This window comes from Theobroma cacao, chromosome 9, assembly GCF_000208745.1.
Source record: "Theobroma cacao cultivar B97-61/B2 chromosome 9, Criollo_cocoa_genome_V2, whole genome shotgun sequence".
Lineage (NCBI taxonomy): Eukaryota > Viridiplantae > Streptophyta > Magnoliopsida > Malvales > Malvaceae > Theobroma > Theobroma cacao.
This window is the reverse complement of record NC_030858.1, coordinates 34,869,008-34,895,297: the sequence shown is the minus strand read 5'-3', so window position 1 is coordinate 34,895,297 and position 26,290 is coordinate 34,869,008. Positions and strand designations below refer to the sequence as shown.

Sequence of the window (26,290 nt, the reverse complement as noted above, 5' to 3'; positions counted from 1 at the left end):
AGTATATCTTAAATAAATTTAGAGGGCAAAAAAAAAAAGGAATTTAGTATTATATAGTCACATAGGATGATAGAGAAATTATTTTATTGATGTTGCAAGTGTCAACTGCTACTACTAGTTGCTTGAATTTTGGATGATTAATTCATTTTCATAGAAAGTTTAGGTTTGAGGTTTATGTCATTTATCGTGTCAATGGTTTTTTTTTCATTACTCTATTTTCTTTCATCAATGGAAACTTACTCTATTTTTTTCTTTTTTTTTTTTCCCACATCAATGAAAACTATTCATACTTTGTGTTTTAAGATTGAAAATATAATTAAACTGTATTTGTCAAGAGATCATTACCCTTTTTGTAAAAGTTAACTTAATAAGGTATGCAGTGTACATACTTATAAGCAAAGGCAGCTCAATAAGCTAAAAGATTTAAAGCTAAATATTTAAATGAGGGTTTTTTTTAAATTAAGAAAATGACACCTTTTTTTATTAAAATTAAAAAAAAAGAGAAAATGAGGAAAAAAGAATTCATGAGTGAATATTATAAATTGAAAAAAAAATAATTAATTTTATATATAGAAAAATAATAGCTATTGGATATCATTATATACATATTATTATTAGTTGATTGAGAATAGATATATAGTTAAGAATTAATAACATTGTGAGAGTTGGGAAGCAATAAAATATTAAGATTTATTAAGAAAAAAAAAGAGAATATGTTATTTTATTAATTATTTTAAAAATTAATAAAGATATGAAAAGTGAGAGAAAATAGATATTTATTAGATATGGGATGATATATAGATATTTTATTAATTATATTAATTTTATATATTTTTAATATATTTAATTATATGATTATAAAACTACGAGGCTTACGAAAGTTTGGGATCAAAGGGCTTTGCTGGCTTTACCTTAAAGTTGGCGCTGCTTATAAGCTTTCTTGGACCTTTTTATCTACTTGATATAATATTGAAGCAGCACTTCTACTTGCTTTGAAGCGCTTGGTGTGACTTTCTTTCTCATTTAATTGGTGTTGCCTTTATTGCCATTGATCACATTACCTTGCCTTTGGAGGTGCTTAGCATGGAGTCTAAGCCGAACTTATTATGATAGCACTTTGTTACAGGGCTATTTCTCTCTCTTAAAAGGCTAATATACTTATTTTTTTTGAAACATGAAACACTAGGCATGACATTCTTCATCTCCTAATTTGATGACGTTTTTATTTTCATTAATTATTTTACTTATTTTACTTTTAGAGATACTTGACGTAAATTTAATTTAAGTCGAGTCTGTTTTGATATCATTTATTATAAAAAAAAAAATAGTGGTAAATATAACAAGTTAGTTTTGTAATTAACAATATTCCTTGCAACAATATTTTATACTCAGATTTTCTTGATTATAGTCTAATTAGCTCCATTTCATTTTAATTTAAGATATAAACCAAAAGATAAAGTAAATGTCAAAAATTGCCTATCAACAAGGGGTAAAATTGAACAAACATATAACCGAGGGGATAATTGGTAAAGAATACAAAAAGTAAAGGGTATAAATCTAAAATACATTTCCCCGAAGTAGGGGGAAGAGAATTCAATAGTTCAGAGAGGAGGACAGAAATTGTGCACAAAGAGCAAAAAGAAAGAGGAAAATAAGAAATAAGCTTTGAGGTTTCTCAAAAGAAGCAAAGCAAATGGCGCCATCAGCATCAGCTCCAACAAGAGAAGAAGAAGAGGAAGAACAACAGCAACTCGAAGAAGAACGTTTTGTCCCTTCGCATCATCCTTCCGCACCGCCCGATGAGGTTGCAAATCAACGGCTGTGACTTCACTTCACTCATCTTTTTTCCCTTTCCTTGTTTTTTTTTTTTCTTCAATCTTAAAATATAGAAGCTAGGGTTTAAGAGTAAATTTCAATTAGCTTAAATGTGTTAATTTAATGCAATTTTGAAAATATTCCTGTCATTTTGAATTTATTCAGTGAAGTACTCTTGTTTTCTTTAATGTAGTTATTTGATATTTCGACAACAGTTGATCCGAGTTACGTAATTTCATTGATAAGGAAACTTCTCCCACTTGATGCAAGAAATGGTGATAATACTGAAATTCGGGGTTCAAATTGTAATGATGAAGTTGTAAGTTCGTCAAATGATAAGTGTAAGGGCATGGAGATTGTTGATGATTTTAGTAAATCTGATTTTCAAGGAGAAGATGAAGAAGATTCGGGCCGCGGAGGGGAAAATGCTCGTGTATCAGCTGGGGAGGAGGTTTGGGAGGAGTGTGGTTGTGTTCTGTGGGATCTTGCTGCAAATCAAACTCATGCTGAGCTCATGGTACTGGGACTTGCCCCTTGGTTTATTTTGTATTTATTGCATTTTAAGTCAAACTAATAGTATTTATTTTAGCTGTTAAAGGTTACTGTTGATTAGGTGAAAAGAAAAATCAAATACGAAGAAGACTGATAATATTCTTGTTTGTTTTATGGATGGCTGTTCTATATGATGTAGGTGTAAATCTCTCACTAACCTTCTTTACCTATGCAAGTAGCCAAAAACCACGGATTATGAAGAAGTAATTTATTAAAAAGGATATGAGAATATATTGTCGTTTGTTAGGAATTCAGAAGTCTAAATTTTGCTCATGGTGGTGTATGTGCTGGACTCACTCAATGATATCTATGCAGGTGCAAAACTTAATACTCGAAGTGCTTTTAGCAAATCTTATGGTTACCCAATCTGTTCGTGTCACGGTAGGTTACACATTTGCCCTTGTTTTGATGCCTTATTTTGGTTATCTAGTTGGTCAGTGGATGTTTCTGAGGAACTTTGATGCAGCATGCATGATGCTTTTATACATTTTTTCTTTGTATCAGGAGATTTGTCTTGGAATCATGGGAAATTTAGCCTGCCATGAAGTTCCCATGAAGCATATAGTTTCTACAAATGGACTAATTTCTGTGATAGTAGATCAATTGTTTTTAGATGACACCCAATGTCTAGGTGAAGCTTTCCGGTAACTTTTTTTAATCATATATAATTTCTATTTTCACATGTTATGCCAGAACATTATAATTTATCTCTCTCTCTCTCTCTCTCTCTTTTGTAATTCTATATATTTTTATTGTTTTTGCTATGCTGTCCTGACCTTTGTGTCTAAGTTCATTTTAGATCTTGAAGGCTGTGGTTATTCTTACACTGTTGTTATGGCACTTTTTGTTTTGTTTAGCTATAGATACAGTCACAAGGAATTTTCTTGCCAGACATTAAATTTTACTCTTCCACCTATTGAAATTATTGTTTTCATTTTTCTTCGTACAAGCATCTTAGATGCCTATAGAAGGGGCTGTGACCCTTTAAGTGGTTGTTCTGAAATGAAAGGACCACAAGCACTATCCTGCAAGCATATCCATAACTAAAAATCTTGAAAATTTAAAAAATGTGTACAAAAGAAAAAATGGGTGGTTAAAATAAAGAGAACTCTGATGCTTGTGAAAATGTTTCTTCAAGAACTGCAGTAATGCCTTCCAGATGTTAGATAAAGCTGTATATTTATCTTTATTCCCCTTTTTTTTTCCACTTCGTGTCGGTGGTATGGTTTTCTTCTTATATGTAGCATCCTTTTCTATTTGAAGTTACATTGTTTCTTGTCAATTATTAATTATGTCTGAAAGCTTAATGACACCATGTAATACGTTAGGCTGTGGCTCATGCTTATCACATGCACGTTTAGTTATTTAGCCTGTACTGTTTTGGTGCTGCATGCCTTTCTTATGGATCATTTTCTGACACAGGCTGTTAAGTTTGGGTCTTCAAGGTAGTGAATGCAGAATATGGGCAGAGGCATTGCAGTCTGAACATATTTTAAGCCGCATTTTATGGGTCACTGAGAATACTTTAAATCCACAGCTTATTGAAAAGGTGATACCAACATTTACAATGCATTTTTGATAGGCTGGTTTCAAAAAGATGATCTCAAAACTTTGAAAGATTCTTTTGTATTATAACCATATGAGTGACTGATCTCCATATTTTATACTTTTTTATTTAATAAAGGGTGGTTATATGAGGATGGTTATATTATAAACTTGCTAGAGAATTTTTGGTCTGATGTATTATTCACAAAAAAATTACATTGAATTTTTGAATATTTCGAATGCTATTACTGCTTACTTTGATTTATTAGTTATATGGCTTTATGATGAAAATATTGTGCTTGTGATAAATTGCAAGAGTTTATCATATTTACATTACTGTGAAACTTTGGAAAATTTCATTTTCCAAAGTCTTGGTAAAACTTAAAAGACTTTTTGGTAAATAGTAAGAATCTATAATTTGAACTTTAGCTTTGCACTTGTTGGGCATTAGCTGCAACATACTAAAATTAACTACCATCAAATTCAACTCTTGAAAGTTTGAAAGAGGAGAATGTTGTTTAAAAGTTCTGAATAATCTAGTTTTAGCACCTCATAGTCATAAATTATTCCCTTATGTTTGACAATGAAGAGGGTCAAGTTTGCTAAGCATATACATTAACTGCAAGCTAATATGTCATTTCAGAATTTTGTTACTCTTTTTTATTTTTGTAAATTTGTTGTATATTTTGTGATGGAATCTGAAGAATGTTTAATTTTCTAACAGAGTGTTGGACTATTATTAGCCATGTTAGAAAGTCAGAAGGAAGTTGAGCATATTCTTCTCTTGCCTTTGATGAAACTTGGTTTAGCAACTGTATTAGTTAATCTTTTGGCTTTTGAGATGAGCAAACTGACAAATGAAAGAATACCTGAAAGGTACAATTCTTTACCTGCATCTAAAGGGTTGGAACTTGGTGTGAATTTGATAAAACTAGTTTTTGATTTTTAAAATGCTTTTCTAACTATTCTGTTTTTTCTGCTTTATGTTCAAGAAAGATTTCCCTTGTTGTCCCACATGTTTTTGAGTTTCAGGTGTTTAAAATTACCCATCTTATCCAATTGAAAATATCTGGGGAAACTGTTTTGATGAGCATCTATTTACCATAAAGCTGATTTTGCATTGGTTCAAATCCCACTTTGACAGAAGCCTCGTCAAAGAACAATTATAACATGCTCACAATCAAATTGACATGTGTATGCTGTTGTGGCTAGTGGCTAGAAGTCATGTGATTCTCAATAGAATAAAACAGAGTCAGATACAACATGGCTGAGATTTACCAAAAACTTATTCTGTGCTTCAAGTCTTCATTTTATAGTAATGTGATTAACCTGTAGCATATCTTGTCCCTCTCACTTGACATTCTGGTCTGCAAGTGGTTTTGTGATGCTATAGAAGTGTTCATGAATATAAGATAACATTGGATAAAAAATTAGCTGGTGGCAAACTTTCTTTACTGACAGCTGCAAGTGCTTGTGTGAATTAACATGAGATAACCAACTTTTTCTTCTTCTTCTTCTGATCATTGTATTGGACAAAAGTTAACAGCCTCCTGTAAAACTGTTGTTTTTGTGTGTAGATATTGGAATGCATTTGCCTGATGTTTGGTTTACATTCAAATTTCAGGTACTCTGTTCTTGATGTTATTCTTCGTGCGCTTGAAGCCCTCTGTGTTATAGATGGATATTCTCAGGAAATCTGCTCAAATAAAGAATTTTTCCAACTAGTCTGTGACTTGATAAAATTCCCTGATAAAGTTGAGGTAATATGCAGCTCTTCTACAACTGTAAAAACTGATATATGATTTGGACTCTACATTTATAAATTATTGGTCATCTTGTCTTCCTCTGTTTCTGAATGCTTGAAGACTCATTTAATTAAATTACTTCTTGAAATTAGATGCTATATTCTTTCCTTTTCATTTTCCATGAAATACAACAAAGACTACTGTGCTTTGGTATTTGGAAGTTGTAACACAAAAACTGCATCAGCCAAACTTTTTACTTATAAGACTTCTGTATCCGAGCCTTATATTAGGGGTTAGAGATTTGTCGATAATTTTATGTTTTCTAGATTTCTAAATGCTCAGAGTAAAATATATCAAATTAAACACCTTACTTTTCCAAGTTTAAGGAGTATGTCTTCTTCCTGGTAAACAATTGTGTATCATGTAATAAACATCATTTGGTGGCTTGAGTTTTACACATTAAAGATTCTTGGACGTTAATTGACTAGCTCTTAATGTTTATCTTTCAGGTGTCCAACTCCTGTGTGACTGCTGGAGTTATAATTGCAAATATTCTGTCTGTTGTATCTGATCTAGCTTCAGACTTATCACAGGGTATATGTTTTATGTTTGTTATCAGCACAAGCTTCTCTTTATATTATGACATTTTGCATAAATCTGGACTGCTTATCAAATTTGTACAAGTATTGACACGTTGGGGCTTCCCAGATTTGCCTTTCTTGCAGGGACTGTTTGACATTTTCCCATTTACTTCAGATGAATTAGAAGCACGATGTGCACTCTGGAGCATTATTGCAAGGTTACTAGTCCGAGTCCAGGAAGATGAGATGAGTGCCTCTAGTCTGCGTCAATATGTGTTCATTCTATCGAGCAAAGCTGATCTGATAGAAGATGATCTTTTTGATCACCAATTTGATGAGAACAAGGAAAATGAGAGCTTGGCCACCTGTGGTAGAATATCAAATGCCAGAACTTTTGCTGTATCCTTTTGATTTGACTTTCAAGTAACAAATCCGTTAATTCTTTTGAAGATACATTATAGAACTGCCAATATATTGTGCTCTTATATTTAGGTTCTGTTGCAAGATTTTTGTTTCCCCTGACCTTTGCAACAGCTTAGAAGGATAATCAGCATATTAAACAAGTGGAATTCTTTAAAGGATTCTGTTGAGGAGAAGCATGTGATGGAGGAACATGCAAATGCTGAAAATATTCATAGATTATTGGATTGCTGTCACAAATACACTGTGTAAGCTCCTTATCCTATTTGTATTTATTACTTGTAGCAATGTTTAAAATGATGGTCCTAGACCTTTGGCCTCTCAATAGTATATCTAGTTTAGTTTCTTGTTTACATTAGATACGCTTAGTTTTATCATAATTTTGCAAATTTTTTTATACCCTACGTGTTATCAGGTTCAAGTAAAAGTTTGGCTATAATCCCACTTATCAGCATAGATGATTTCTTAATCGGGTAGTTAGGCCTGGTGAGACACCAAAATCAGATTTGGCACTTATATTGCTGCTTGCTTTTGCATACACTGATATGGCACGTTACTGAGCATGCATTCGATCATTTCATGTGCAGATCTGGTGCTGAATAATCATTCTTGGGGCAATGTTGCATGAACAATCTCACCTCATCCTTGTTCCTTCATAATGAATATATGCTATCTAGACTGTCTAGTTCGAATTTGAGGTTCTGAATGACAGTGGAGAAACTTCAGTTTGGGAACATTGCTTCACCGGAGAATATGATATCCTTGTATTCCTGGAGAAAGAAGGAATATGGCCACGAGTGCAAACGCTGCTGGGAACAATCATTCCCTTCTATGCTAATTCTATAGACCGAGTCCTTGCAACCGTCTGCTTCCTCCAGAAATATGTCATCTTGGAATCAACAACTTCATGGTCCCTGAGAGTTGGAAGGCATCTTGTGGGTAATATTTCGCTGCCAACCGTTTATGCCATTTAAGGGAAGGATTGTGTTTTCACATTAAAAGATTCGATGATCTATACCAAACTAGTTTACTTTACTATTAAAGGGGACGCAAATTAAAAAACAAACCTAAATCAGCTAAATCCACTTGCTTCTTGCACGTTATCCTCTATCAAATTTAATATAATTCAAAGAACAATGAGAATTATAGAATTAACTTAAAAAAGAGAAACAAGCACCTTATTTCTTCCTATCATGTTTCATTATTATGCAGTTAGCATTTGACATTATTGAACTATCTAGCAGCTCTCATTTCCAGCACAAGGGTTAATCAAATCCTTTTATCTGCTAGGGGTTCTGTCTCTTAAAAGTTTTGTGTATTTTTATAGTAATATGCTAATTGAGATTTCGAACTCCCTAGTAATTATTGAACAATGATCATGTGAAGAGTTTAGACTTTCATTGCCCGCACACCAGTAATGGTGGAGAAGACTTCCCCACCCACTTGCATTCGCACGATAACTCCCGAGCTTCCTTTCCTCTCTTTCTACTGCCTGCCTTTGGTAGAGGAGGGAAGACAATGAAGGAATTTTTTTTTTCTTTTATCTAACTATTAGACTAGCTGCATGATATAATTTTTTTGAAGTTTATATTTAATGTATTATTGTTGTATAATTCTTACCTTATTATTGAAATAAAATTTGCTTTCTCAATAAAATTAAAATTTATTCTTAAAAATTAAAAATACATTAGTTCATAGATTAGTATATTTTTTAAAAAAATTGCCAACTATTCCTATAAAATAAATAAAAAGGTCAGATATAAGGCCAGGTCTTCTACATTATATATAGTGTTGGAGAAGTGGAAAAAGAGGCAGCAGCATTCTCAACCAAAGAACTAGAGGCAGAAGGAAGGAAAAAAAAAAATCATGGATTGGCTGCGTTAGGGCAAACATGATCATCTTCATCCTAATGAAAATTGGAGGGATGCAGATTCTCTGATATCGGAAGAAGTTGCTGCTCATTGCTTCAGACATTTATCTCCTGACACCCAACTGCTCGTTATTGGAGAAATTCTTAAGCGATTCACACCAGGGAGCCAGGGTTATCACAAAGAATGTTTTTCCGGAATCTCTTCGCAAAGCTTCCATCTGACTCCAGCTTCAGGACGAAATCTAAATCGAAGCAGCTTGCCCCAGATCATTTGGACAAGTGATCCACTCGAAATGTTTTTAGTGATTGCTCTCTTTTCAGAATTTCCCATCTAAAGAGAGAAAGTCAGTTGTGAGTTTGTGGGCTAAGTCTTCTTGTTATTATTGATCTGAGGAGCGAACCTTGGTGGTTTAATAAATCGTCGTCCACATGGACATAAAACCCAAAGTTATTGATGTAACTTTCTAGTGATTCAATGCTTCTTTCTTAAGATTAGCGTTATGTTTTCATGCAATTCTTCTATTCACTTCTAATGTAAAAAGTTTCACCTTCGTCCCTTACCAAACATCATCTAACCATATTTCATGATGGAATGCGCAAGCCGGAAAATTTCTGCCAGATATTAAGTAGAGAATTCAATGCATTATTTCTTGAATAAATCTCATTGGCCCACATTATTTCAAATTCGAAACAATAGAATTCTTCCTTTACTTCTGGACAAATGACTGACTGCAGACACAAGGTTCAAAGCCAGAGTCTTACACATAGTTTGTGGAGGGAATTGGACATAGGCAGACAAACTTTACAACGTAAAGAATAGCATAGAGTATAAACCACAACAAGAAGAAGCAAACGTAGCCTGCCTCGAATAAAGGAAAAGACTTAAAATCTAGGAATGATGGAGAAATATTCAGCTTCAATAAATGACAAAAAAATTTATCATGTTTAATCTATGGGAAGAACATTCCTCAGCTAAATGTCATTATAGTCAAATGCAGTCCTTAGAACTAGCATTGGAAACACAGTCAAGCTCCTCATCCAACTAAACTTGTGGGGTGTAGGAAACAGAGAACTGGATTCTTCATATGAATTCTTCAATAAGGGGCTGGTAGAACAATTTGTAAGCCTCCAAAACTTCAAGATACCACATCGCTTCTCGATCCGGAAATTGAGAAAGATCAACAATCTTATGAACCTATTAAGCAATGATCAGAATGTGTGAGAAACAGAGAAATTGCATTTCATCTTTAGATTATACACAACATCTTCTCATGCTTCCAATTAAAATGGAAGAAGTTAACATTTTCTTATGAAATGAATTAGAAGAAATTATATGGGAAATTCAAGTACCTTAATAACAGGGAGGTCACCTGTACGGACAAAATACCCTCCCACCACCATTACATACATACCTGCCAAAAAGAATGCAGCCGTTTCAATAAAATGCGCTTATTATAAAACAGTGGTGGGAGGGGGGAGGGGGGGGGGGGGGGGGGGGCGGGAGAACAAAACAAAACCTTTCTTCCATTGACGTTGACGGAAATCGCCGGAGAGGCTAAGCTCGACAATACCGGTGCCGTCATCGAGAAGCAGGCGGTCGTCATCGTCGTTTGAGATCAAAATGCCCTGTACAAAAAAATAAAAAAATAAAAAAGAAAGAAAANGTAAAATAGGGAATTTGATAAAAGGAAAGGAGGAAGGGTAGGAGAGAGTAGAACAGACAAAAGACCTGAAGCCAGGCACGTTGGAAGAGAATGCCGCCAAGAGTCAAGGCGTTTTGAGAAGGAGTTTCTCTGGCATCTTTCAGTTGCCCGCATAGCAGTTTTAGCGCTGCTAAACTATAGTCCATCTCTTCCTTGTAGGAATTAGGAAAGTGATGTATGACTTATTGGCCTTAGAGAGGTGGGGAGCTAGGGGCTCTGTTTTAAATTCTTGTGAGTTTAATTTTTATTTTATTTATATACTAATTCATTGATTGCTTTGTTTATTAAGTAATTTTTTATATGATTTAATACATGATTATGATTATAATTGGTAGTTATACATGTAATTTCATAAAGAAAAGAGAAATTGATGATTCTGAAATGATTGCCTCCAAATTAAATTAAATTAAAAGATGATTAATTTTGTTAAAGTATCTTAGTTAAATAAATTATGAGCTGATTTAGTTGATAAATTCTTTTTTTTTATTAGGATAAATTTACTTGCATCTTTATAATTTTAATTTTTTCTCACATGATATTTTGTATTTCTTTTTTCAATTAGTACCATGTGGATAATTTCTTGTTTTCATCACCAGTTAAGTTGTTAATTTTGTTTCATAAATTATAACAATATGAACTTAATTTTGAATTGATGGCCTTAACAAACAGACCCCAAAGGAGAGCAAAATAGTTGAGAAGAAGAAAATCTAAGATTTGGGTTTCTCATTGGCCAAAAGAAACAGAAAAACATTTTATTGTGGCTGACATGGATTATTTCAGACTACTTACAAATTATGAGCACATGGAAAATTACAAGTTTTTGGAACCATTTCCCATTAATACTTCTAGTGATAGATAGCAATGTAATGTAATTTATAAGTACATAGCAACAAAGAGTCGAACCAAACTCTCCATGACACAACTCGAGTAGAGTTTTCCAGCGAGTATTAACCAAAACCCCTTTTTTATATTAGAAAATGAGAGAGATTCCACTGGTCAAGAGGTCATCAGCTAAAATCTTGTTTGCAGCCTCTGATGGATGGAAGCCATCCCAGAAAACGTACTCAGATGCATTTGCACATGTTCCAATGGACTTAGGATTGCACAATATTGATGTTTCCAGCAGCCCAGTTCCGCAGCAAGCCCTTCTTGCCTCTGCAAAACCTGTTTAGACATTGCTTAAACTATCAGTGCCCTGCCCTGCCCTGCCTGGAGATTAAACTTTAACTAGATCAAATGGTAAAGAAATGATAACGTACCATTCTCAGCAGGCTTTGTGACAAGGTTGAAGAGAGATTGGTAGATGTCAAAGACAACCAAATTGAGCCCAGAAAGCTTTTTCTGCAACCTTTGAGATGTGGCATTGAGTTTGTTGTTGAATGAAACTGCATTGCTATTTAACTTAGCCACACACTTGTTGCTATCAGAGCCAAAAACTGTGATGGCTGCTGGCAAGCACCCCAGCGGTGGCAATGTTGTCACTCCAATTTTCCTTGCTCCAAGCCCATACAAATTCTGTCACAAAGTAAGTTCTAGTCACCAGATAAAAGCATATACTGGGGCAAGGATCTCTCCATTTAAAATCCCTTATTTAGTGTTTTGACGGCTTAATTTGGTTTTGTGTTGTGAAATTAATTGTGTTCCCAGAGTTGCCACAAGCAAAAAGGATAATTAGTTCCGAAGATCATTTATATAATGTATGCAAGTCATCTTTCAAGGTTCGATTTTCTTCATGTCTGTATGTTTTTACCGGTCCTTTTTCACATGAAGAAATATTAACTTTTAATTGAGGAGGAAAGGGACTAAGAGAGACCTGAATGAAATGAGCATAGGATTCAATGAGAATATCTGAGAATTGGTCAGGTGTATAGGCCTTGTATAAGAGAGGATTAATGTAATAGTTCTGAAGAAAGTCACTGCTCCCAGAACTGATTAGGTAGATTCCACCAGATATTATTGAAGAAGCATTGGATTTCCCTGCAATTGCCACCAACTTATTCTGGTACTCCTTGTAGTTCTCCAATTGCTTACTCAATGAGAGTGTGTGCTGCAAAAACAAGGAACATATATTTAAAAGTCTTGTAGAGAAGTTAAAGAGAGTTTTTGGTTTCAGTTTTACATATAACTTTGCTGTAGTCTCATAGTAACCAGAAGAAGCTGATGCAAAGTTGGCTCCAATCAACAGGTTCTTTCCTTCAGCTTGTTTGCTGAGATACGCTGGTGGATAAGAAGTGAAGCCAATGTTCTCAGCTGTGTTTTAGAAAGCAAAACAAAGGACACCCTTTTAGAGAACATATATAAGGTGAAACAGTATGAAAGGAGAGACAATTCCAAAATGGGGTTAAAGGGGTTATGGGATCAAAGACCAGTGAAGTCCGAGGCTAGTTTTCCGTTGCAGAATCTTCCAGTTGGTTTGTGATTAACAAAGTCCCTTCCATAAGGAGGGAAATTTGCTTTTATAATGGTGTAGAGGTTGTTGTTGTTGCCTGCATCAACAACAGAATCCCCAAATATGAACATTGCAGGAACAAGAGGCTGCCCATTAACCATGGAAAGCGCAAAGGCAAAGAGAATGAATGGAGCCAAGAAATAACTGGAAAACTTCATATTTTTTTCCATATGCTGGAGGCTATGAAGAAGAGTGAGTAGAAAAATGGGATATAAGGAGAGCTTGGAGGTGGCTTTGAAGAACAACAACGGGATAATAAGGCTACAGTTCCAAGTAGTCTATTTATTTCTGAGCTGAGGCTATGCGTTTATGAATCGGGATGAAGTTCAATTTATAGATTTGTTCCTTCACCATTTTATGATTGCCTCTCTGATTTGTGATATAGTAGTAACTATTTTATACATGAGTTCAAATTTTTTAATGCAAAATAAAGAAACAGTTTTTGGGTTTAATAGATTGTAGTAAAGAATTTTCTTGATTAAACAAGTAAGTTCAGTTACCGTACTTCCAAATCTCTAATATCTAAATCATTTTCATGTTACAGGCGTGTTTAACATGTCCAAATCTTGGGATAACTTGAGCTGGGATTTGCTGAGATGGGTTTTCCATCATGTTCAATTCTTGACCAGAACCATCCCCTGGCTGTCATAAGTTGCCAATAATGCTGCACGATAAGTGGTTCATTTGGGAGATATGAGTAAAGCCAGTCTGGATAGTTTAAGAGGTGATTAATATATTTAACAATATATCAGGCACCTAAATAAAGTTAAACAAGAGCAAAAACAGATTGGTATATGGGCACCCAATTTTCCATCAGTCTAAAAGTTAATGGAAAACCAAACTTTGCCCTTCAGTTTTCTTTAGCTGCACTGCAAGTAATTATGGGTTACAGTGTCATTTGACCTTTGAAAGAGGATTTACAATGTTATATCTGGGAATTGCCCATATCAAATTAACAAAAAAAAGAAAAAAAAAGGGCAGTGGTTCCAACTAAACCCCTTTGGCGTGCCTTCAAGAGTTTCATTCTCGGGCTGTCCTAGCTTCTGCTACACCCTTTTCATCTTTTGCCTAGATGAGGAAGGGGTCAACCAAATAATGGCACTTGCATTTAGAAACAAGTAGCTGAAATCTTCAGTCACTGACCTTCCTTGTTTTGTATTGTGTGCCCTTATTTCCTTCACTAGCAGTTCCGCAATCACTTTCAAGTCATTTTGCTCCTGTGAAGTTATTTGATACAATTTTGGAACATGGCTGGCAGACAGAGATTGGACATCCTTTCTTACATAGTATTATTTAATAGGACACACTCATGAATCAGGGAGGGCGGCAGGAAATCGAGAACTGGCTTCCACTATATGGACAATGTAATCTTTTTCTTGTTATAGGCAATAGATTATAATGGTTTCTTGTTCCTTTTATCTCAAACTCCCATCCAGCTAACTTTTATTCACTTCCTACGAATCAGAAAGAAATAGAATTGCAATTAAGAGAGTGAATTATTGCCATCTTTCAGCGTGGGGATGTAGCTCAAATGGTAGAGCGCTCGCTTTGCATGCGAGAGGTACAGGGTTCGATCCCCTGCATCTCCATTTCCATTTTAGGATAATTTTTGTTCCTGGCCATTGGCCATTTGTTTTTGGAACTATCTTGGCAAAGGCCAAAGAGTAAATTGGAGTTTGGCCATAACTAGACAGTCCAAGAGGCTAGGACAGAAATGAAGACATAAAGATACAGATATGAATCTCAATGATAGGTTGAGTAGAGCTCATCCATGTTCCATAGAGTTGATGACTTAGCAAGGCCATGGGGAAAAAGATGACTGTTCTCAACACAAGCATCTGAAGGTTCAATGATTAAAAAAAAAAATAGAAAGGCATCAATGCAGAATATTTAAATACATCTTCTTTCCAATTGTTACTATTTGATTACAGAAAAAGTGGCAAAATTACAACATTTAGAAGATACCAGAAAATTGAGTACCCCACTTTATGCACCTTTCACTCTAGCACAAGGGCCAAAATGTTATGAACGATTTCCAGCAAGGTATTCTCACCGCAAAAAAAGGCTAAGGTCTCTACCTGATCAAGTACCCTTAATTTCTCCATTCTGAGGGTTGTGCTCTTCAGCTAGTCCTCTCAAGAAACTCCCATCACCACCTTATATTCCCATGTTAGTTACTTCGTTCTGTTGTTAGCGCTTCTTTTTCTTCCATCTGCCTTACGGCATCTCATTTGACAATGATAAAGATCATCAAGCTATCTGAATATAATCACAACCGAAGGTTTATTCTCTCAGACATTCTTAGGATATCTGAGTAAATCCTATCACCTCTTATCTCTTTCCCAGTGGCTCCAGATGCAATGCGCAATATGTCTTCAATGAGCGCAACATTTCCCATGATGTCAACATGTGCCCCACTCTCGATGCCCCTCCCTTCTAGCAGACTAGATGGTGGCTTGTGCCGGTACTCCCTTATGTATGTAGCAATGCCAGATGGATTGAACCGGGTTCTTCCTCTCCATCCTTTAGCACACATGAATCCAGCACTTAGAACAGGTACACTCTCATCTCCATCTGCAAAGTATACTCCACCTTTCAAGCAGCTACCGTCTTCTCCATTGACTGAGCTATCAATCTGGTATGGAATGCTTTTGCACCCACTGGTTGGTGACAGCTTGTACACGTATGATCTCTCAGTGGGAATTCCAACACCATACAAGCAGTATATCTCCATGTCCGGAGCATCAGGTAGTCTGAAAAATATATTCAGCTTTTTAATCATTAAGTACTAAGGTATACAAAAAGGGATGTTTTCGGTTGTGTGCATCTTGGGGATGTGCACAGGTATGTTGCAAAAAGGTTTGTGCTTCACTTGATTGACAGATAGACAAATTTGAGTCTCTTCAGAAGTCAAAATTTGATGATCACATGACCAAATGGGAAAAGGTCATTGAGAATTAATAATTCAAGAGAAGTTGATGATTATATTGGTAAATTGCAAAAATAGAAGTTCAATGTATGCAAGGAAAGAAAGCAGAACAAGATTGTCAACGCATTGAATGTCTGAGACATAATAGATATGAGTTTAAGACAATACATGTTTACAGATAATAGACTACATAGAATCTATCTAATATGTATAACAAATAAAGACAATACATATAACTATTAAAGTTGTCAAAATGTATCTGAGTGCAATTATACGTACTTCATTTCAAGTGGATTAGACCAGTATTTGTAATGGTTGTATTTAGGGTTGTCAAGATCGTCAGCTATTCCATGTGAAAAATGAGCTTCAGCCCGTAGCATCATTTTTGGTGCCACAAAGCGAAGCAGATCAAGAAGGGTTTGAGTTGTGTAAGCTTTATTTGCTGCAACTTTTTGGATGCCTTCCCTGCTCATCTCATCATATTCAGTCCAGGCCTCTCCACAGGAAAAGTTTAAATTTTGGGAAGCACTTGTCCGCAAAAATTCCTGAGAATGAAACTTCATTATTGATTCTCATTACAAAAGCAAGATTTTTGGCAACAACAATAAAAAGGACTGAAACACAGTCTTCTATTTTTGTAATGGATACTAGATAGGAGATCTATTATTTTGTCAAGTACTCAGAAAATGCATACTTGTCTGAACGAGGCAATACTTGAAGATATATAAATGTTATCCATAAGAGGTAGCATGGTTCTGTCATTTTAAAAGCTGGAAATGATAAAACGAGAAAGTAGAAGATTTCTCATTAGAAAAAGCTCTTTTCCTTCAGTCATTTCAAGACTCTGTTCTTAAGTTGTCTCCCTTCAGTAGTGAATTAAGTTGTTTCAACAGATCAAAAAGGCTAAAGGTTAAATATATTTTCTAAGGTCATTAGCTGAAGCATACATATCATACCTTTGAATCAATAGTGGGAAGCTGTGAAGAATGTAACTGTGATGCTGTCTTGCCAAAAGAGATTATTCTTCCATATTGAACTGGATCTTTCACTCGGAAACCTCTCTTCACATCACTGTTGTTGACATTATTGTCAATTGGAGAGGGTTGAGAGTGTCTTTTCCTCGAGAAGTCACAAGCATGCCGTTCTTCAGGAGACCAGTCCATGTTGCCCCAAATAGTCTCTCCCCCTTTGGGCACCAATGACACAATGGAGTCCCATGTCCGAGACACCCGCATGACATGTTCTAATGTTTGTAGCCCTAAAATCTTAGAATCCAATAGTCCAGGTGCCATAGCTCTACAAAGACCAAACAAAAGAGTAAAATTTGGTAAATACTGAAAGCTAAATCTTTTGCTAATAATGCACTAACATCAAGAAATCATTATTTCTTGTTGTCACCAGTATTGGGATATTTTCTATCTCAGTCAAGGTTCTACATGTCCAAACTAAAGAGAAAACCAGGAAAGGTGATTTCATTTTAATCTTGTTTGTAACTTCATTTAGTATGTTGATATGATCAAATCATTAATAACATATTTTGTGATACAATGGTACTTTGCAGTAACTTCATCTCAACTATGTTTCAACAGCAGCAATTGTTATGAGGAAGAGATGGAAACACTAACCTGATATAAGCAATGTCTTTGCCTTCAGCAGAGAATATATTACTAACAGCCTTTGGAACACCCAGAAAAGCTGGACCAATGTTCATGATTGCCTTGATGTGCTTGGCACACCAACCTGGACCACCACCACCCCCTATAGGAGGAGGTGTTTCAACCCATTTAAGGAAATGAAGAAAATAGATAACCCCCATGGAATGGGGCACCACAGCCACTTTCTTATAGCCATTGGTTAAATACATTAGCTCAATTTTACTCTTCAGCCTACTAAGAGCATGGTCCCGAATCTGCTTATCCCCAGTTGAAAAATATATTAGTAAAAACTCGATTTAATATGTTATCTATGTTTTGTGCTGCAAATTGGCCATGGAAGAAGCAACATATGAAAGCAGGAAGGATTGTTTGGAGCCAAAGATTGATATTGTTTTCCATCATATTCAGAAGCAGAGAGCAGAAGGGCCATGACAAGCATGGATAAATTCATTGCCTTGCTCTGTTTAAAATTAAGAACCTCCCCAATTGATAGAAACTTCAAGCCATAACTCAAGCGTAAGTTTCATAATCTTGTTAAAGAATTTTAACAATTTTACTTAAATCATTTCTGCTGAAACAGCAGTGTATACTTGAGATAGACACGAATATAACCTAATGCAAACGTGCAATAACGATGTAGAAGCAAAGGAAGAACAATTATACCTCTGTATTCTGGAAAGAGAGCCTCCAATCATAAGCAGCCATGTGCAAATTCTTCCCCTCATAACCAATTTTTGCCAAATTTTCAATGAGAACAGCCCACACGAAATATCCCGGAGCAAAATAGTCAGCCGCAACCAGCCCTGGAACAGCACGAACCCGGATTCCTGGTGGGTCAAGGCCAGTTTCACTGTGCAAAGACAAGTGCTCCAACCAACACAAAGGTCTACATACCAACAGAAGCCCCATATAATTCCTCAAAATTCAATCGAAATTCAAACTAAAAGATACAATTCCTACGTAAAAAAGAAAAATTGCTGTTAAGTACCTCTTGAAGATTTCAGTGAAGCTACCACCCCAAAGTCGTTTACGAAACAGACCATCAGCACAAGGCTGGCCTTCCCATAGCTCTAGGCCACCAGTCACAATGCCAGGGACTAAAACCACTGGGTGAAGAGCTGCCAAGCCTTCACGTTTAAGCCTGACCCCTGGTGATTCAGGAACCTGAAGCAATGTGACCGGCAAACTGTGGTACAAGAACAAAAGAAGCCACCAAGTGGAGCAAAGGTAACCAATCATCCAACAACAAGAATCTAAGCGTCTCCATTCCTTGGGCTGCTTCCTTGGTTGCTTTCTCTTCTTGATGATTTCCAAGGCAAAATTGTTAGCAGAAATGACCTCTTCTTCTTTCTTGTCCAGCTTTTGATCAATCTTTGGAGACTGATCAAAAGATTCAAACCCCACTGAAGCGCACTTAACTGCTTGCTCTACATAGCATAGTTTCCTAAACCGGAGAATAGAAGCCATTTTCAGCCCAAAAAAATGAACTTAAAATTCACCGAGAAGAACAACAACACGAACTACCCATCAAAGGGATACACAAAAAACCAAGAAACACAAAAAAGCCATAAAAATGAAACAGTGTAAGAACAAGAACATCTCACTTATATATAAGAGCTCGAGAGAAAAAGTAAAGAAAAGCTGAATTATTATAAAGCTGAGAACTGATCAGCTTTATGATTAGCCGTTACAGAGACAAAAAAACAAAAAAAGACCACGTGGTGAAGAAGACGAAGATATGGGTGTCTGAAAATGCACTAAGGAACAAACACATAAGTAAGAAACAAGAAGAGAAATCAGCTTCTTCTTCTTCTTTTCTCTTTCTTTTTTACTTCCTTTGATGTATGGTCAGTGAAAGGGAAGAAGTTATGGAAGCAAACTGTTCAGACGGGATGAAATCGAGGGAGGTTTTGTTCGTGTATAATATATGTCGTTGGAGACAATGAAGAAAGGTGACATAAATTTTGGTTTTTTAAGGACACTTGTCTTGGTCTTTACATGCAGGGCAGATGACCCCTTTATCAGCTGTCACCTTCCCTATGGAAACGTTTCTAAATTATGGGTTCATTTCTTTGTGTTCTTCACCTTTCACGTGTACGTTTGTTCCTTTTTAGCCATAAGTTTTACAACCAAAACTCCCCCCCAATTACCACTCCACTTCTCCTCTTTCGTTCTTTGTAAAAAGGACTGCTTGACACCGCTGAAAGAGAGGGGACATGTTGGATTGAAAGGCTATGTGTGTTAATTAAAGTCAACAATATATGTGATTTGATCCAAATATTCTAAAATAGCTTATCTGGGTTCATATTTTGCTAGTATTAATTAAGGTTGTTCTGATAATTTTACTCCAACTATTGAGTTTTTGTGAGAATAAATTATTAGTACGACTCTTCATATGTTACTCATGAATTTGTTGCTTGTCACTATTTTATAAGTTCCATTGACTATTTATTGACACGACTCTCATTTATTATTCCTGAAGAAGTTGTTCATCCCCTCGAATCTTAATAAAAAAAACTTATTGGATACTTATTTTTCGTGTCAATTGATGTTATAGTTTCAACAGAAACGGCAGGGATAATTATTGCATTATCTCTTCCTAATTATAATCAAGCAAAGTTGAAGGAAATTCTAGTTCAAGCTTGTTATTATGTTGTGAGAATAGAAATGGAGGAAAAATGTAAAGAATAATTTGGGCTTGTTTAGGAAAAAGAAATTGTTAAATACGTTGTTAATTTGGGCGTGCAGTATATTCAACAGGAGTTGGGGACAGAGGTGTGTGTGGCTGGCACTGAGAGAGAGAGAATCCAAAGTGAGACAAGGAGGGGGCAGCCTCAATCATAGGGAAAGCACACGCTACAACAAACACAGAAACCCAAATTGTCTAAAAAGGGACACCATGGTGCTTGGCAGTGGACCTGGAATGAGAATTTTGCCAAGGAGAGGAGCACTCTAAAACAATATATGCACCCATCATTTATTCTCATTGTTCAGGGAGAAAGTTGTATACCACCAGAAGTATGTAATATTAGAGAAAGACTGAGGGAGCAATGTTTTAGGAGATGGGGCATAAGAAGATGAGTAGTGGGTGGGAGGGGATGATGAATATTCTTCCTTTGTTCTCTCGTCTGTTTCCATAGCCAAAAGAGATCAGAGCTGCAGCACCTTGCAGTGCTGTTTTAGCTGAGAATTTTGTTTTATTCGAATCCATGGTGGGCTTGGACTAAATTAGTTGTACCAAGAAATTCCATGAGGAAATTTGGTTATTTTTCTAACTCTCATGACATTCATTAGATTTTATGTATAGCCCATTTTGCACACTATACATGTGCTCTATAATTTCTCATTTAAAAACTTTGAAAGTTTAATTACATACTAGTGCTATGTATTTATGTAAGGTATTAAAATCCCAATCTCAATTCTATCTTAAGATATTGATTAAGAAGTTAATTTAGCAGTCGTGGAAACTTTGTTCACTTTATGTCCTTGTGTTCATCAAATGACAAAAAGCCAAAATTTTGTCACTAAGCCATCCCGTTCTCTAACTTCTTTTCCTTACTTGTTACCCCCCTTCTTCTTCTTTTTTATCATTTTGCCTTGATGATTAAGTTGAGGAGAGCATTTATGCACTAGAGTCCAGACAGGGACGTGGGTGCACTAGGAAAATTATTCAATGGGTAGCATATCAGTTGCCGTTCTTGTGGTACTTTCTGAGTATATACTGTTCCTAGATGAATGATCTGCTATGTATGCAAGGCAATAATTTCTTGGTCTAAACGGCCAAAAATCTTAATAAATATGAATGAAATTATCTGTAATAAACTACTAGTATTAGTGTCATGATCCTAAAGGAACCATCAATCTTACATCAAGGAGGATGTAATGGTCCAAGTGAGGAGCCCTTAATCTCACGTCGAGAAAGATGTCATAATTGGAGTCATAAATATTACATTAGTTGTGTTTTAGAGTGAGACTAAGCATTTAAGATTCATACCATCTTCAACTTGTGAGACGTTTTTTGTAAGGCAAAATCATAAACTCAATGAGATAATGCGGATAATATCTTATAACGTGGTATGGACCATAACAGTTGATATCAAAGCGAACTGGACAATGGATCTTTATTGGAGTGGGGAAGATGTCACAAACCCAGTAGGGGCCATTAATCTCACATTGGCTGTCTGTGTACGTATTAAAGTGACATTTGAAGCTCACACCAACCATTTTCAACTTATAAAGTACTTTTTATGAGACAAAACTGTGAAACCAACATATCAAAGTAAACAATACTTTATAAATTGTTGTATAACATGACAACTAACTTCTTTAATTATATCTTGACAAACTATATAAAAAATAACTTATGAAAAAGCTAAATATATTGTTCGCTGGACCTTAACAAATTAGTCTAATGAGATTATTAAAATTCTAACGAATTGACTTAATTAAATCCCCAACTCTCGTGCAATCTGTCCCCAATGTATAATGCAAAGCAAAAAAGAAATACATCAGTTTGGGGCCACGATTATCTGGTTGGGTTAGAGGATCCACGTTGCATGAAGGTTTATGTTCAAGTTATTGAGGTTTTTATATATTTTTTTTGAAATTTGGAATAATTCATTAACAAGAGTAACCAATGGTTAAACTCCAATCAAAAGTACAAAAGAACTGCAATTTTAAGACCTATGCACAATCCTAGAGGTGGCATAACCCTCAAAATTACATAACTGAGCAAAAGACAGAGGCCACAAACATAGAATTTTAAGCAAACATTTCCCATTCCCTTTCCTAAAAACGAAGTCTTTAAACTCACCATTTCAGTCAAAGTTCATCATCATCAGGCCAGTCTTAACTCCCCCCACACCCTATCTAGAAACCCGTGGATAATCACAAACAACTATCATAGCCATAACTAACAGCAGAAGAAGCAAGCAGACCGCCTCCCTATAACAACAAAAAACAGAGATCACACTAAAAAAAATTTACTGACAAACCAATGCTTCTCCCACCTCCCTTCTGCACTAGAATGTCCTCCCAGGTATTCCACAAGTCCACTTCTCAACCATTTCGCCAAACACCCTTTTGCCTGGGCGTATCTCTGTGCATCAAAGTGAAGGCTAGATACGCATATACTTGCCATTCACCACAAAATCACCATTCTGAACTTCAGTCCAAACATTGGCCAAATCAATATCTCTTCCTATTCCCGATTTTGCAAGGGTATCTGTTTGCTGGTTTGCCTCCCTTCTTACGTATTTGATTTCCCACCTTTTCCCTTTCCTTTTCAACATTTCAATTTGGAGTATCCACTTTCTCATCCTCCAAGGAGCTTGATTAGGTGCTTGAATCCAACTCACCGCATTTGAGGAGTCACTCTTTATGACCAGAGAATGAGAACCATTCCAATTTGATGCAGAAAACATCATGAAGGCCTGTTTGATAGCCAGCACTTCTGCTAGGTTAAAATCTCCCATCCCTATTGACTTGGAAAACATCATTTTGGTCTCACCTGCAAAGTTCCTAAGGATCCCACCAATTCCAGCTTCTCTTGGGCATCCACTAGCTGCCCCATCCACGTTAAACTTCATAGAACCATCAACAAGATTCGTCCACTCGACCTTAGGTCTCATCTTTTTGACATATTTAAGAACCGCCCCTAACATTGGCTCAATAAAGGTATCAAGAGTTCTGCTATAGTCTCTTGGCCATTTGGCCTTTGCCCATGTGGCTACCCTCAGCTTTACCAACTCGTAGGTTTGAGCCCTATCCCAGGTTTTACCTCCGAAAACAACGTCGTTCCTAGCCAGCCAGAGGGACCAAGTCACCGCAAAGAATGCCATCTTCCATACTTTTATTTCTCCATCCTTTAGTATCAAAGCATTCCAAGACTGAAAAAAAGTGGACAGATTCTCTGGTTGCACCCAATTAAAATTCCATTCCCTGCACCATTCAGACCAAATGCACCATGATTCAAAACAATAAATGAATACGTGGTTAATGGTTTCGATAACCTGATGACAAAGGGGGCAGAAAGTTGAGCTCAAACTCATCAGCCCTCATTTCACGAGCTCCGCCTTGACAGCAGCCCTTCCATGGAGAATTTGCCATACGAAAACTTCAACTCTATGTGGAGCAATATTAGCCCAAACCTGTCTCCATTTGTTGCTACCACCACTGCCATTACACACATGATTCCTACAGAAATCTTTGACAGAGAAATCGCCTGAAGGAGAACCTTTCCAAATGACGGTCTCTTGAATTCCCATAGAAAGTTGATAATCATTCACAATTTCAGTGAATTGCTTCCATTGTTCTTCCTCTCATCCGAACACCCTTCTACGCAGCTTTATTTCCCTTTTTCATTCATTATTTTGCCAGGATCCAAACTCTTGAATCTTTCCCGTTTTGCTAATAGCTAAAGCGAACATTCTTGGGAAAGCGTTTTAGAGAATGATTCCTTCGATCCACTCTTCAGACCAGAATAATATTCTACTACCATTGCCAATCAATCTACTTAACTTGCTGGAAACCTACATAAAAAAAGGGTTAGTAGGGGAAATGGGGGATAAAATATTTTTCCATGTAGTGGACATTCTCTTATTCCTCTCAGCTGATGGCAGTAAGTTGTTAGGGTCTTCACAGTTCTTTTCCACTATAACCTCCCTCCACAGGCTCTGTTTTTCCCTACCGTATCTCCACGACCATTTGGTAAGTAGGGCTCTATTTTTTACTTCAATGTTGGTGATTCCCAAACCTCCATTCTCCTTTAGATCAGTGACTTTGTCCCATCCCATATAGTGAATTTTCCTTTTATCCTCTGTCTCGTTCTACAGGAATCGCTTTTGGATTTTTTCTATTTCTTTCTTCACCCCTTGTGGCATTTGGAATAGAGACATGTAGAAGAAAGGAAGACTAGCCATAACAGATTTGAGGAGAGTCACCCTTTCCCCGAGGTTTTTATATATGATGTGGTTTTATTTAAAAAAAAAAAAACAAGAGAAATTTGATGCCTTATCCTTTACACGTAAGAAGGACGAAGAGATGAGGGAAAAAAAGGGTATTGCAACCTCAGGAATCTAACTCTAATTGATAAATGGAAAAAAATAGTATGCACCAACTTTCTTTATTCAACATGGAAGTGACTCTTTAAACTTAAAAATGGAAATGGTTTAGGTATATATGCCAAATTCCAATGCTATATTCCCGTACTATATAGTATATTTTAGCCGTCCTAGATGAGCCCTACAGGCAAGAGTTGTGTATATAGTATGGCTATCTCACTTCATTGATGTATTAGACATGCAAAGCAACCTGCAAAGTTCAAAATAGCCTTCTTCTTTAAAAGGTTATGGCAAGAAAAGGGAGAGGAACGGGGTTTTAATTAGAGAAGGATATAGTACTAAATCAAGGTAGTTTTCATTTCCAGTTTGATTGGTCTAGCAAGCTAAGGGATTATTATTAATTAAAGAAGGGATGCAGTCATGCAGCAGTAGGTCATGAATGATCTAGCTAAGGGGAAATGGTTTTTGTGAGTTTGGGGGCCCAAGTCCTGTGCTAAATGCAAATTCGAATCTTTCTACAAGTTTCTGTTGGACTTACATGTTGCTTTTGCCAAAAGCTTTTAGCTAGAGGACTGACAGAAGATATGTCTTTCTCAATTTTTCTCTAGATAGTGGAGTACTTTATGCTGTAATCTTTTGTATCAGGACTATAATTGTCGACCATAACTATGAATTAAGTGGAACAATGTTAACTGCAAATGTGAGGGATGTGACAGGTCTTGGAAACACCATCCTAGCTTCATCCTGCAGGGTTTTCATGAGTCCAAAGAGATGAATGATAATCTACTAAAAAATACTCCTACAAAAAAAAAATGTTCCCTTTGGAAGGCAAAAAAATGTTTGATTTCTGTACAATTATTAATAAATTACAAATATTAGATTCACTTTCAAAAAAAAATTACAGTTATTAGAAACATTAAGTGTTAAAGTTTGGGCCATTGAGGAACTTCCATAAGAAATGGGTCAGGAAGGTTAACCCAAATAGACACATTCCTGTTTAGTCCAATCTTTATAGAGATTTGGTCCCAATCAAGAAAAGGATACATTGATCCATTCTTTTCTTCTTCTTTTTTTTTTTTAAAAAAAGGTGCAAAGTATTGGTTTGAGCTTTGATTTTTTGTATTATTTTTCTTTTTCTTTACATAGAGTTAATAAACATTTCTTGGAAAGAAACGTGACCGAAATGAAGCTTTGAATACCTGCTCTATATAGGACTAGGAGCAATTACCCAAAGCATCACTCAAGAACTTATTATAAATATAATAGAGCTAGCTATACATCAGTTTATTACTATTTATCCCAAGCTAGCTAATTAGGCTCCTTATTGTGCCAACAGTACTCCCAACGTCATTCTCCATCTTTTATAAAAATAAAAGAAAGAATTGCATCCCAATGCTTGCGTATTCAGCAGCCTACGGTTGAATGTACTCGTCATGAAGGGCAACTAATTGTCAAGGCCCCAAGAACCATGAAGAACAAAACGCTGTGATTTGTCAGAATTTCCTCAGATATATAAATACTAGTTTTAGATATCTGTATGAACACGATTAAATAAGAACTAACGTACTATATGATAGAACCCATAAATTTTTCTGAATGGAAGTCAAAACTATCGGAGTTGCTGAATGATATGGAAGGGGGAAAGGAAAGCACTAGGCAATTTAATTTCCCTTATCAAATTCTCTAAAAGGATCCGTTTCAATATTTATAGCTGGGCCACCACACCTGAATCTTTGGTTTCATTAATTTAGTCTTCAACTGGTTGCCTTGACCTTTTGCATCGGGTATCCGAATTCATCCCCCAGACACATGCACGTCAGCAAGGTTGGAGGCCAAAGTCGCAAAGAGGAAAACCCAAAGGAAAGTTCCTAGCCTATTACTATGTTCAGATTGAGTATCGTGGCAAAAACTTGTTGTCAGACCAATGCCAAGTCGACCACCTTTTTCCTTGACTTTGTTTCCTTT

The 26,290-nt window shown here is 36.0% G+C and overlaps 4 protein-coding genes and 1 non-coding gene across 6 annotated transcripts; 2 read left to right on the top strand and 3 right to left on the bottom strand.

Moving 5' to 3' along the window:
* LOC18590427 (protein saal1) lies at nt 1,607–7,768 on the top strand. 2 transcript variants are annotated; one of them, XR_001929618.1, is made up of 12 exons: nt 1,607–1,804; nt 2,009–2,332; nt 2,683–2,748; nt 2,872–3,011; nt 3,790–3,916; nt 4,637–4,788; nt 5,537–5,672; nt 6,167–6,251; nt 6,366–6,637; nt 6,773–6,906; nt 7,074–7,144; nt 7,246–7,768. XR_001929618.1 is itself a non-coding variant. In XM_007015932.2 (11 exons), exons 1-11 carry the CDS (start codon nt 1,694–1,696, stop codon nt 7,259–7,261), a joined length of 1,563 nt encoding a protein of 520 aa, XP_007015994.2. In that variant the 5' UTR covers nt 1,607–1,693; the 3' UTR covers nt 7,262–7,768. The 2 variants fall into 2 exon arrangements, 1 of the variants encoding a protein (XP_007015994.2); XM_007015932.2 differs by lacking the exon at nt 7,074–7,144.
* On the bottom strand, nt 9,203–10,437 carry LOC18590426. The gene is made up of 4 exons (XM_018127014.1): nt 10,258–10,437; nt 10,046–10,154; nt 9,879–9,940; nt 9,203–9,723 (listed from the first exon to the last, which is right to left on the bottom strand). The coding sequence occupies exons 1-4, from the start codon at nt 10,375–10,377 to the stop codon at nt 9,610–9,612; spliced, it is 405 nt and encodes a 134-aa protein (XP_017982503.1). The 5' UTR covers nt 10,378–10,437; the 3' UTR covers nt 9,203–9,609.
* Nucleotides 10,970–13,018, bottom strand: LOC18590425 (GDSL esterase/lipase At5g22810). Its single transcript, XM_007015929.2, has 5 exons — nt 12,598–13,018; nt 12,351–12,481; nt 12,045–12,278; nt 11,491–11,746; nt 10,970–11,395 (listed from the first exon to the last, which is right to left on the bottom strand). The coding sequence occupies exons 1-5, from the start codon at nt 12,848–12,850 to the stop codon at nt 11,202–11,204; spliced, it is 1,068 nt and encodes a 355-aa protein (XP_007015991.1). The 5' UTR covers nt 12,851–13,018; the 3' UTR covers nt 10,970–11,201.
* Nucleotides 14,197–14,269, top strand: TRNAA-UGC. The gene has a single exon. It is a non-coding gene; the product is annotated as a tRNA-Ala (tRNA).
* Nucleotides 14,553–19,341, bottom strand: LOC18590424 (putative phospholipid:diacylglycerol acyltransferase 2). Its single transcript, XM_007015928.2, has 6 exons — nt 18,253–19,341; nt 17,928–18,150; nt 17,235–17,518; nt 16,566–16,905; nt 15,889–16,154; nt 14,553–15,433 (listed from the first exon to the last, which is right to left on the bottom strand). The coding sequence occupies exons 1-6, from the start codon at nt 18,729–18,731 to the stop codon at nt 14,950–14,952; spliced, it is 2,076 nt and encodes a 691-aa protein (XP_007015990.2). The 5' UTR covers nt 18,732–19,341; the 3' UTR covers nt 14,553–14,949.